Source organism: Heptranchias perlo, chromosome X (assembly GCF_035084215.1).
Source record: "Heptranchias perlo isolate sHepPer1 chromosome X, sHepPer1.hap1, whole genome shotgun sequence".
In the NCBI taxonomy this organism is placed as follows: domain Eukaryota; kingdom Metazoa; phylum Chordata; class Chondrichthyes; order Hexanchiformes; family Hexanchidae; genus Heptranchias; species Heptranchias perlo.
Window position 1 is genome coordinate 5259938 of NC_090370.1, and position 12387 is coordinate 5272324.

The following is a 12387-nucleotide window of genomic DNA, read 5'->3' on the forward strand; positions in this document are numbered from 1 at the left end:
GAATGCCCATTGAGGTGGACAATCAAGGACTGGTCTCTTACAATCCCAGATTATGAGGGAGAGGGAAAGATTGATCCCATCATTAAATAACGCAGCCCTATTGATGAATGTTTTAAGGACATAGGATGATTTTTTACATACGAGACAGTTCCCCATTTCAGAGAGATTGACGTGCTCTGTGGCTGGGTATCTTTCACCAGTTTTACACGATCTTAAACTTTGGAAATTGTACAGTGAACAAACTTCCAGAAACGTGCACACAATGAAAACCCCATCTTTATAGACAGCCGATTTCTGTTAACAGTTTGAAAACAAAACGACTTGCACTGTTGGCTGTGGCTTTAGATGCTTAATGTAACGAGTGATCTCTGTACCTCTGGTCTTTAAGGAGGTTTGAGAATCTACTTAAGACTCTTTTACACTATAGTGGTGCAGCTAACTGCAGGCACATGGGTCTCCTTCTGCCACTGAACTCCATAGTGTGAACTAGTCCTGCTCTCTCAACCCAACAGCATCATAGATCCACAAAAATGTCGTCAGGATAAGGGAGCTGCTTTTACTAATGTATATGTGGGGAGATGGTCCTGCGGGGTTGCTCCCTGTGGGTTTCCATATAAAAGAACCCAGCACACCCATCAACAGCAGCTCCTCGGCCAGAGTGTGAAACTAGGAGCGTGGCACATGGACGTCTGTCCCCTGAAAAACCCAGCTGAAGCCCCTGTGATTTTCTTTGTATCGAGTGGCATGACGGGTGCAGTCAGGGATTACTGCAGCAAGGACAGATGTCCATTTTGTGACAAATTTAACGCAGTAAGTTGTTGGGAGTAGGAAAGATTTGGAGAAGCTGTTTGGTACCAACAGATACATCAGATTAAAGTTCATGGCACCCATGACTTGCCCACTGGCACTAACCAAGTTGTACCCAGCACATGCCCTTTAGTGATCTGCTCCGTGCCCATATTTCCCAGTTGTTGCCCATCGGGGAAGGGAACAAAAAAGGTAAAGTAGGGCTTTTGTCATGGCTCTATTAGTAAGTGCATTGCCCAGTGTGGTAGTGAGTCACACAGACAAGGAAGGTTCAAGGTTTAATCCCTGGTCTGTGCTGAGTTAGCTGATCTTGCCAAGGTGGTGGTTGTGGACCTATAATTGGCCTCTGTCTCCTTGTGCTAGGGAAGGTTCCAGATCCTAATGACTACCCAGTGACCTCTACTGGAAAGTGTATGTTTGTGGTCTTTACATTGGGCTCAGCTGTGATACCGTCCACGATTCAATGGCATTCATTGTCTAGGCTCACATGTGAAGTTGGATAAGGTACTGAAGGGCAGCTTGTGCTGATGGAACTGTGCCCCAGTACCAGTTGGCACCTTCAGGAAAGCAGGTTGAATGTAGATGTGAGAGAAAGACTAGTACCTGAATCTTCTTACGAATGGGTAAGTTTCTTCAACTCTTAGCACAGTTATACAGATCGGACAACTGATCTGCTCACAGCACTGATCTCATCCTTTAGATGTCCACATTCTGTTGGCCGATTAGAGGTAGTTATGCAAGAGTTCCCAACAACATTGAAACATTCAGTGTTCAACTGTGATTATTAAATATATGTTCAGGATTGCATCAAAATGCAGACCTGGAATACTGGCTGGCTGGTGCGAGGCACATGGTTTCAGTTCAGTCTCTGTCACCTACACCTGACTCCAAAGGAAATATACAGACTAGGTAAAACTTCCTGCATCTTATGTTACTTGGACTCTCAGCACCTGCATGTTTAAAACCTCTGTGCAGTGGAGTGATGAGATTTGTCTAGTCACGGATCCTCAATGGAGCGAGTTCCTGATCTGAACTGTGCTAGTGTGGGAGGTGATTCCCTCGTAGTGAAGGAGGGAGAATTGGAGCATCAGTTTTCTGAAGAATATTGGCAGGGACCAGGAAACCAGTCTTCCACCTGCTTCATTGGCTGGGGAATTGTCTCTGGTGCAGACAGCCAAGAAAAGTAAGAAAACTTTTTTTTTTCTCTTAACCAAGAGAGTGGTTAGAATGTGGAACTTGCTACCACATGAAGTAGTTGAGGCGAATAGCCTACATGCCTTTAAGGGGAACCTAGATAAACACAATAAGGAGAAAGAAATAAAAGGATATGCAGACAGGGTTAGATGAAGTTGGAAGGGAGGAGGCTCATGTGGAACATAAACACTGGCATAGACCAGTTGGGCCGAATGGCTTGTTTCTGTGTAATTAACATTTTTTTCTTGTTTAACTTGAGTTGTACTCAGTGGATCTGATCTCAGGCCTCTGCTAGTAATTGAATTTAGCCAGGCGGTGCCCGAGAGTAGCCCAGCATGAATCTCTGTCCTCCCAAGGCCATGCCTACGCTCTACCTGGCCCTTCCTGGTTGGGTATAAAGCATCAGAAGGCTGAAACATGGATTATACTGGTTCAAGATGCATAAAATGGAATTTTTCTATTTTGAGGGTTGTAAATAATAAATCCTGAAAAGGCTTCCATTTGCTCACCAACGTGGCTGTTTCTTTGTTGGGTGTTTTTTTGCTGGGCAGGGGCTTCTTTTGCTCCCGTGACTCACCAGAGCAAAGCCCAGTACTTCCGCTTGGAAGCATTGAGAAGCATGATGGATGGCAATCGAGCAAGGACACTGGTTACAGGCTCTAGTGAAAGTCCCGTTAAATGTGCAATCTTAAATATAGAAAGTGAGGTAGCCACGTGGTGAAGGGAAGAAGAAAGATAACTTTTCATGTGATGAATTTATGACCGATTGCCTGGAGTGGGGTGGGATGGGATACAAAGATGTCTATTCAGAGTCCTGTGCTCCCAAAGAAATATTTCAACATGCCTTTGATCACTATCATTCGCACTCAGATGATCTCCAACCCTCTCTACCCTGATGCCCGTGTGATCAATCTCATCAGGTTTTCCCTTAGGACAGTGAGAGCAGAGCATAATGTGTTGCATGACTTCGGAGTTTATGGATGGGAATGTGAAGAAATATTCAAACCCATTGCTTTCATCTCAGCTGAACCATTTCTCATAAATGTTAGCTTTAATGTTTTTACTCTGATAAAATCACTTCAGTATCTTCCATTTGATTTTCATTTTCATTTATTATTTCATTGAAAGTTTCTTTCCCCCAACCCCACCATTTCCTTTCCTTCTCTTTTTTGTTTCCCCACCAGCATCGCCCCCCCCCCCCCACCATTCACCAGCAGACAGGACGGATGGGTGACCTGCTCCTAGACCTCTGCCACTGTTGCTTCTCCCTCTCTGGAAGCATCAATCCTCTGCTTGGGAGCTTGCTGTGCATGGGTGAACCACTCTGTGGCTGATGTGCCACCCATGTTGATGCATGTTTATTTGAACCCTGCAGTACTAGCTTCAGCTCTTTAAAGAAAATTACATAGAATTTACAGCACAGAAACAGGCCATTTGGCCCAACAGGTTTATGCTCCACATGAGCCGCCTCCCACCTTATTTCATCTAACCCTATCACAATATCCTTCTATTCCTTTCTCTGTCATGTGCTTGTCTAGCTTCCCCTTAAAAATATCTACGCTATTCACCTCAACCACTCCACATTCTCACCACTGTCTGAGTAAAGAAGTTTCTCCTGAATTCCTTATTGGATTTGTTAGCGACTATCTTATAGAATCATTGAAAGTTACGGCACAGAAGGAGGCCATTCAGCCCATCGTGTCTGTGCAGGCTGAAAAAGAGCTATCCAGCCTAATCCCATTTTCCAGCACTTGGTCCGTAGCCCTGTAGGTTATGGCACTTCAAGTGCACATCCAAGCACCTTTTAAATGAGTTGAGGGTTTCTGCCTCTACCACCCTCTCAGGCAGTGAGTTCCAGACCCCTACCACCCTCTGGGTGAGAAAAATCTTTCCTCAGCTCCCCTCTAATCCTTCTACCAATTACTTTAAATCTATGCCCCCTGGTTATTGACCCCTCTGCTGAGGGAAATAGGTCCTTCCTATCCACTCTATCTCGGCCCCGCATAATCTTATACACCTCAACTAAATCTCCCCTCAGCCTCCTCTGTTCCACAGAAAACAACCCCAGCCTATCCAATCTTTCCTCATAGCTAAAATTCTCCAGCCCTGGCAATATCCTCGTAAATCTCCTCTGTACCCTCTCCAGTGCAATCACATCATTCCTGTAATGTGGTGACCAGAACTGTACGCAGTACTCAAGCTGTGGCCTAACCAGTGTTTTATACAGTTCTAGCATAACCTCCCTGCTCTTATATTCTACGATGTGGCGATGCCGGTGATGGACTGGGGTTGACAATTGTAAACAATTTTACAACACCAAGTTATAGTCCAACAATTTTATTTTAAAATTCACAAGCTTTCGGAGGCTTCCTCCTTCCTCAGGTGAATGAAGGAAGGAGGAAGCCTCCGAAAGCTTGTGAATTTTAAAATAAAATTGTTGGACTATAACTTGGTGTTGTAAAATTGCTTATATTCTATGCCTTGGCTAATAAAGGAACGTGTCCCGTATGCCTCCTTAAGCACTTTATCTACCTGCCCTGCTACCTTCAGGGATCTGTGGACATGCACTCCAAGGTCCCTTTGTTCCTCTACACCTCTCAATATCCTCCCATTTATTGTGTATTCCTTTGCCTTGTTTGCTCTCCCTATTTACGGCCCCTAATTTTGGACTGCCTCCACGCCCCACCCCCCCCACACAAAAGCATTGCACAGAGCTGTGCTCCCTCGAGCAGTCCTACATGTCCCAGGGCGGCTGGATGGTATGGCCTGTCTTGGTTTGAGCACTACCCTTTGCTTTGCTGGATGACCCAGCAAAGCTCTGCACACAGCTCGTTCTCGTGTTTTTATGAAATGGTCACTTCAGTGACAGACACTCTTGAATGCACCAAAGTAACCACCTTGTGGCTTGGGTGGTGCTGTAAAAATCCTTGCTTGGTGCAGGTGAGATGATCAGAGATGTTCACTTAGCCCCACTCTAACTCACTAAAGTTGAAGGATCACTCTGTATTGATGGGGAAGAGGGGACGTGTATCCCAATTTGTTCCATCGTTCCATATGTGTAGTACCATATTGTCTGATTTTTGAATAGATTGTTGCAGTGTTCTGGTCAAATACAGTTTTATTGATGGATAATTCAAAATGGAGATTATGATCTAAAATCTATACCAGAAACCCAAGATACGAAGGATTTCAGGCACTACCATTGGCCTCAGCGCCCCTGAGTTAGGGAGATGCGAACCAGATGGGATCTTGCTCCTCACCATTATCCAGTGATTGGAAGGACAAAAGTGTGAATGTCACAGAGAACAGAGTTGGGCTTGGCTATGTTGTGCTCCACAGTTAAATAGCCTTCCAATGCTTGCTGTCTAGGCTCACACGTGAAGAATGGCCACTTGGGCGAGGTAGTGGAGGATGCCTGGTGACTGTGGAACTACCCCAGGAAGGAGACAACCCTTCGAGAGGAGAAGGAGGCAGAGAACGATATCCCCACACAAGAATGATGCCTCCTTGCCTAACCCTGTGCCACCACAGAGGACCTTTTTGCACCCACAGTGAGGGAGGGGAAATTTAGGTTGCTGACTGTTGTTCCATTCATGTTCAGTCTTGTGGTAGTGTTCATTGTACAAGGAGCAGAGTAAACAGAGCTCCTCTGAAATCTGCTTTCAAATGGCTGTATTGTTTAAATGTGATGTATGATTGCAATGTGCTGGGCTCATGATGTAATGGAACTTGCTGACCCAGTTGCCTTAGGGTAAAAATTCTTGCCCTCCATTGTATGCATACTTTTGCCTTTTTGTTGCATAGTACATCCACTGTGTTTAGCGGATTCATAAGGAGTCCAGTGGAGCAGGAATTGTGTGCTTCACACTGTGAGGTTATTGCAGGGTTGGTGAGGAGGGGGGGGGTGGTGAAGAGGAGAGAGAAAGAGTTCACTGTTAATGAAATATTCGAACCAGTTGACCTCAATCTGTAACCAGATTACTGTGTGCGTGTTGCAGTGAAAGCACATTTCTTTTATCTCCAGCCCTAAAGTTGCAGCTTAACTGCATAATATGGAACACTAGAACATACCTTAGTTTGGCAAGAGAACAAAAGCACATTGGTGGCATCATTGCTGTGTCGGACTTAGTAACCTTTCCAAGTCAATACCTGGATGTTATTATCATCCGTTGGCAAAACAAGAAAGGACAGAAGGAAATAAAGATGATAATTGCTTTTTTTAAAAAACTTCTTGGAACTGGTGAAACTTCCATTTTAAAGATGGACATTGACTATAGACGGGAGACTGTGCATCCAGTAAAACAATATAGTGCCTTCAATCTCTATCCGTAATTGGCTGCTTATTAATATTTTACTGGGCTCCTTCTGGCTCAGTGGGTAAATGCATTGCCATGCAAACCAAGAAGGCCCTAGGCACAATCTTTGGTCTGTGCTGACTTAACTGATCTCCACCAGGCAGCAGTGGGGGATACTACAATTAGCCTCAGTGTCCCTGTGCTAGGGAAAGGAAAAATAAGCCACAGTTCCTGGTCCTGACTTCTGTTGGAAAGTGTGACAGGATCGGGCTCAAATGTGATTTTTCCCCCCCCCCCCCCCCCTTGTATGTTTAAATGGTCTGCCAACACTGTCTAGGCACGTGTATAAAGCGTAGTCACTTGGATGACTTACCAGAGAGTGGCTGTCCCGTGTAAAACTGTGCCCCAGCAAGAGTCAGCAACTTCAAGACAGAGTGGGAGGGGTGGAAGCTTGAATTCGCATTCATCTGATGCTCTAGATGTAGACGGGATACTTCCCTGTAAAAATCCAGGGCAGCACAGATGTAATGGCTGTAGTGGTGAGACCATAGGGTGGTTTACTAAAACAGTACTGACAATTCTGTTTCTGTTTTTGTTTGTCTCAGATCACGAGGAGAGCCTTATTCCCTGGAGACTCGGAGATTGATCAGCTGTTTCGCATATTCCGAACCCTCGGAACGCCAGATGATTCTGTCTGGCCAGGAGTAACCTCCATGCCTGATTACAAGCCCACGTTCCCAAGATGGATTCAGCAGGATCTTGGTAAAGTGGTCCCCCCTCTGGATGAGGTTGGCAGGGACCTGTTAGCGGTGAGTAATGAGCTACGAGTGCGAGCTGCATGCGATTATAAAGATTTCAAATGGATTTAGTAACCTGCAGGGTGATCAGATGAGCCTGGAACTCCTTCCAGAAGTCCTGGAATGTGAGAAAATTGGGAAGGGAATTTTAAAATGTCTGTCAATAGCTCTGGACTAGTTTGAAGTAGAGAAGCCAGCATAGCAGTAGTTATTTAAGAGTCATAAGCCCACCGACCACTTTCACTCTTCTAACTTTAATTTTGAAACCAGAGCCACCACAGAACCAATACAAGTGTAGCTTGGAGAAATTGGAAGTTATATATACTTCTACCTACATACCAGTGTACACAAATTATAAAAACCTGGAAATAATTTACACTTGGCTCTGGTACAAGAATGGGAGTGAGGGTTTGTCTTTGAAACAAACTGGTAGCCTCTATAAAGACTTGATGATCATTCTGCTACATCATTGTTTCACTTTTTTATCTCTCCTGTCTTAATTTTAGTATTGAATTTTAAAAAAGGTGTTTTTTTTAATGTATTAATGAAAGTTCTCACTGAATTTAAATGCAAGAGCTGTAAGTTACTGGAAACTGATCCACTTCGATTCCTCTTTCTTGCAGCAAATGCTTCAGTATGATCCAAGCAAGCGGATCTCAGCAAAGAGCGCCCTGTCCCACCTTTTCTTCCAAGATGTGACCACACCTGTCCCTCACCTTCGAGCTTGAATTTGGGCCGATCAATCGCTGATCTGGAAAGGTCGCAAAGTCACTTGCAAGGAACTGACGAGACAGTGTCTACTCAGACTGTCTGCCCAGTCGTTATTCCCAGAAGTGCCAAAGATCCATGTCTTGGCCATTTGCATCTCCAGAGCTTTTATTTAACAAGTTCCATATGATTTTTGTGAACATTGAGATTTAACTTTTTTATTAAAGTATTTTTCACATTCCCTGGATAAATGGATGATCTCCAGTTGGCCTTCCTCGTGGGACCATCCTGGTTAGGACTAATTCAGTTGGAAAGCTTCCGATTTATCGTATGTCAACCTATTGCAATACAGAGAGCCACAATAATTGTGCAGTTGTGCTTTACTTTTCCGTTCCTAAAGTAAGCTGTGATAATTGTGACCAATCAACCAGAACGACACTAATAAAACCCTGATGAGATCCTTTCATCTAAAAGGAAGTTACATTTCCATTAAAGAAATGTCCAGATGGCTCAGAGATACAAATCTCCATCTCTGAGCCATAGAAACCAGGAAGGTCCTAGTTTGATTCCCAGTATTTACTGATTTCAGCCAGGGCTAAGGTAGGGGTGCTTCAAATTGGCTGGGTTAGGGAAGAGGAAAATAGGCCAAGGTTCCATTTCCTGGTTGCTATCTAGCGACCCTTGCTGGAAGTATGTGTGTATGGATACGTAATATCATAGATGTGTGATACTCCTCACAGTTGGATGGTCAGCTAGCACTCATTGTCCAGGCTTACATGTGAAGAATGGCCTTTTAGGCAAGGTAGCAGAAACCAGTCATTGAGTTCTGAGAGTTGATGTTGGGATAGGAGGGTAGAAAATTAAAAAGTAAAGGGATGATAGCTCCATGAATAAATGCAGTGCCTGTTGTGATGCTGAGCCACGAAGGACTCTGGTGCTAAGTTAGCTCATCTCAGTCGGGTTAGTGGTGAGGACACTACAATTGACCACAATGACACTCGGCTAGGAAGGGAGAAAGGGAAATCAGCCCTGGCTCCTGTTCTTGATCACTATGCAGCCATCTCTGCCAGAAAATGTGTTTGTGTGGATGTCGGGTGAGCACAGGGTGAAGCACGTGTCAGGAAAGTGGGGGGGGGTGGAAATTGGTCAAGAGGAAAAAAAAATTACCAGAGATTTTGACCATCTCAATATTGTTTTTATTAATCTAGACTGATAATTACACCAAAAATTACTTCGTTGTAACAATATGATTAGACCAATTGGGCATTCACCTTGCAGGTTTGTTTTGTTGTTGGAGCGGGTAGTTTCTTGTGGCTAGTTGGGAAGGTCACTTTAGATTAATACACAATAATTAAGTCAGCCCAATTAAGGCTTTCTAGCATCAAGGCTTCTCTCTGCGCAGGAATCATGACTGATGGTGAATCTGATCCATCTCTTTCCTGTTAGTCTAAGCTGCAACCCAGTTGACATGTTGGCCCAATTCCAAGGGGCAAACACGGGTCTAACATTACTGAGCAATATTGAAAGGAACAGGGAAAGAACGAGCACTAAGCACGGGGAAAATTAAGGAGATATTAATCTGCACGAAGAGGACGCACAAGCTAATGCTCAGAAACTAAAATTGTATGAAAGTTTTGTAGTGTGTGTTCTTTAATTCAGGGTGCACAAACTTTAGTTGAGTCTACAATTCCACAAAAGCTTAATGGGAACTGTGCAGGTTAGGATGAATGGATACTGTCACGTCAAGATTATATGGAAATGTGCACTTTTGAACCATTTCTTTGACGTTTTTAATCTGTTTTCTGTTGTATGTAATTCTAATCTTGGATCTATGAAGGGATTTTTACAATGTTTTGAGACTGGTTATTAATATTATGTTATCTGTATAAGCTCATCCGAACCCTTATTGGAGTTGAACTGAGTAACTGGACTGCACGTCCATGTGCGTGCAGTCCAGTTACTCAGTTACTCCGGGCCTGTGTTGTGGCCAATTTACTCTGCATTGGTACAAGGTTGAGTGTTGTTGGAGATTAGTTGGCCTGCAGTTGGTGGTTTACATTGGGGACCAGCATCTCTTGCAACCCAAACATACCAAGCAATTATACAAGAGTATGGTCTCTGCTGTGCTTTGTTGATGGTGGTTTCCAATTAGCCCCTGGACTGGATGATGTGGTCTTAAGGGTCAACAAAACGAGAGTAGGGTTCTCCCTAAGAAAATTGAACCCAGTAGGTGATTGGGTAATCCGATTAAGAAACTGTGATGCCTCTTGGTCTAAATCACTGTTGCACCTCACTGTGGTATTTTCAAAATGGCAGAAATTCTGGTAAAATGATTATTCCCATAATCCCATATCATTTGGGAAAAACTGGGATGCAGCAGCAATAACAAAACTCATCCCAGACCATTTCCCCCCATAGACCCCTGAGGAAAAACAACAGAATGAGATCATCAGCCCAAAATATAGGTAGAGGGTTTAGACTCTCAGCCCCCTCAGTGACTCGGTCGGTAACAGTACTGCTTGGTATGGAACTGAGCAACACAGACGAGGAAAGTCCCTGGTTCAATCCCTAGTCTACTGAAATAGATGGTGGTGGTGTTACTGTTGGCCTTGGTGTCGCTGGGCTAGAAAAGGGAGTTGCTTCAGTGAACTTTGTCTCCTGTTCCATTGTAAAATCTTCCCCATCCATTCACTGGAGCCATGGCCCAAGGCACTAACCCACCCCGCACAGTACTAACTAAATCCATTTCACACTCTGGGCTTGAGGTATTTTAAGAAGCAGAAAATGGATAAAACAATTGCATAGACTGAAAGGAAATGAATATAAATTTATATTTACAAACTTAAATCTTGTCCTGATGTAAATTGGATTTAAATATTTCATGCTGATTAAAATTATGCCTATGAACAGTTTCCTTTCAATTTAGGGATGTTGCAAATTCTGGTTTCCTTGGCGACCTGCTTCTGTGCTTCTCCCTTTTGGGAGACTGACTGGTTTTATTGGTGGCCTTATCTGTCCATCTTTGCCAAAATAATGGGCTTAAGTATGGCTTTGAATATTGTCACCAAATTTTGAGTAGGGATGAGTTTGGTCTTTTTAACTGAGAGGGAGATTCATGGGATTTGAATTTGCCCTGTTTTAACTCTATGTAGAAAATTAAAAATATTTGTTGACTAAATTGTCTGTGTGTTGAAAAATTACAAGTTGGATCCAATAACACACACTTGGATGCCAGAAGAAATCTGGTCTGCATTTCCTGTGAGAGCCAGCAAAAGAGGAGGGGTATTGATCTCCTTTTCTAATGCTTCGGGCTGTGACGTTTCCTGCCAAGTTTCTAATTTAGACTTCAGTGTCCCATCATTAGTTGGACACTCCAGTCTGGAGACATCTTGAGGCATATCACTCTTCAGCTAAACTGCTAGGAGACATGTCTTGAGCCCTGCAGGCTTGGTACCAATAGATAGCATTTTATTTTATTGTAGTTCACTATTACTAGAATAAAGGTCCTGGGATTTCACCACAATTGTTAATCTTTCAACAATTAAAACCGAAAATGCTGGAATTATCCAGTAGGTCCATCACTTCCGTGATCGGTGGGCACCGCAAGAACTGGAGTGTCTTATAAACACCAGAAATAATATAATTTAGTTTTGTAAGTTTCATTTTGTCTTGTTGGAAGTTTATGATTATGTTCTTTTAAATTAAAAATTTTAAATTGGTTTTCTGTTGATGACACATAGTGTAATCCTTATGGGTTTGTTTGAAAAAGGCAAGGAAGAAGTCAGTTTAAATGCTTCCACTTTTATTTCACTTTATTATTATATTTATTTAATAAAGTGCTTTTATTTTGGATTTTAAGCAGATTTTTAAAAAAATCTACTCTTAACCTTTCAGTGTTGTGCACAGAACCTACATGCTGTTAGTATCTGCTGTGACAGCCCCTGCCAGCAAAGAAAAAGACCGAAAATGGGTAATTCAGAGATCCTGACCACTGTGCTTGTTGTATTTATTTAACAAGGTTGCAGTAGTACCTAACCCGTGAATCTTGCCCTGCCATAAGTGGGAGGAGATAGTGTAAATTTGTGACTGGGATTACAACCTCAAGATATCTATTGGATCTAAACCTAAATAGACTGGCAAAGCTGGGGGAGCTTAGTTGCTTGAGTACTGGACTTCGGGTGAAAAGGTCCTGGAATTAAATCCTGATAGTGCATTCAACCTTTTAATCCTGCTGAGATGGTTAAAATCGGTACCGTGTGTACAGTGCTTGGGCACACTCAGTATCTATCCTTACATACTCCCGTTTGTTTGGAAACATGGATCAGCACTCCAGCCCATAGACATTTGTGTCTAGTGCAGACTGACTTTCATAGGTTAATTCTCTATCTTTCTCAATAGATTGATCATATTGGTACATTATTTTGAATTTCATTCATTAAAGCGTTATGTTTTTTTCACCCCATGCACTAATAACGCAAGAAGCTTGTTCTCCATTCTTGCCACATATCACAGGCGTCACAAAGTAGGGAATCACTACACGCACAAACGCACAGGAATATTAATATTAAAACCGATCCTCAAGCTTC

General features: G+C 43.1%; 1 protein-coding gene across 9 annotated transcripts in view; it reads left to right on the plus strand.

Moving 5' to 3' along the window:
* Nucleotides 1-10979, plus strand: part of cdk2 (cyclin dependent kinase 2) — a 71203-nt gene extending 60224 nt beyond the window's left edge. For all 9 annotated transcript variants that reach the window (XM_067976569.1, XM_067976574.1, XM_067976571.1 and 6 more), the window contains 2 exons: nt 6902-7105; nt 7717-10979. In XM_067976569.1, the coding sequence (XP_067832670.1) occupies nt 6902-7105; nt 7717-7821 (309 nt within the window). In that variant the 3' untranslated portion in view covers nt 7822-10979. The remainder of the gene's footprint in view (nt 1-6901; nt 7106-7716) is intronic.
* The last annotated feature ends 1408 nt before the right edge of the window (nt 10980-12387 follow it).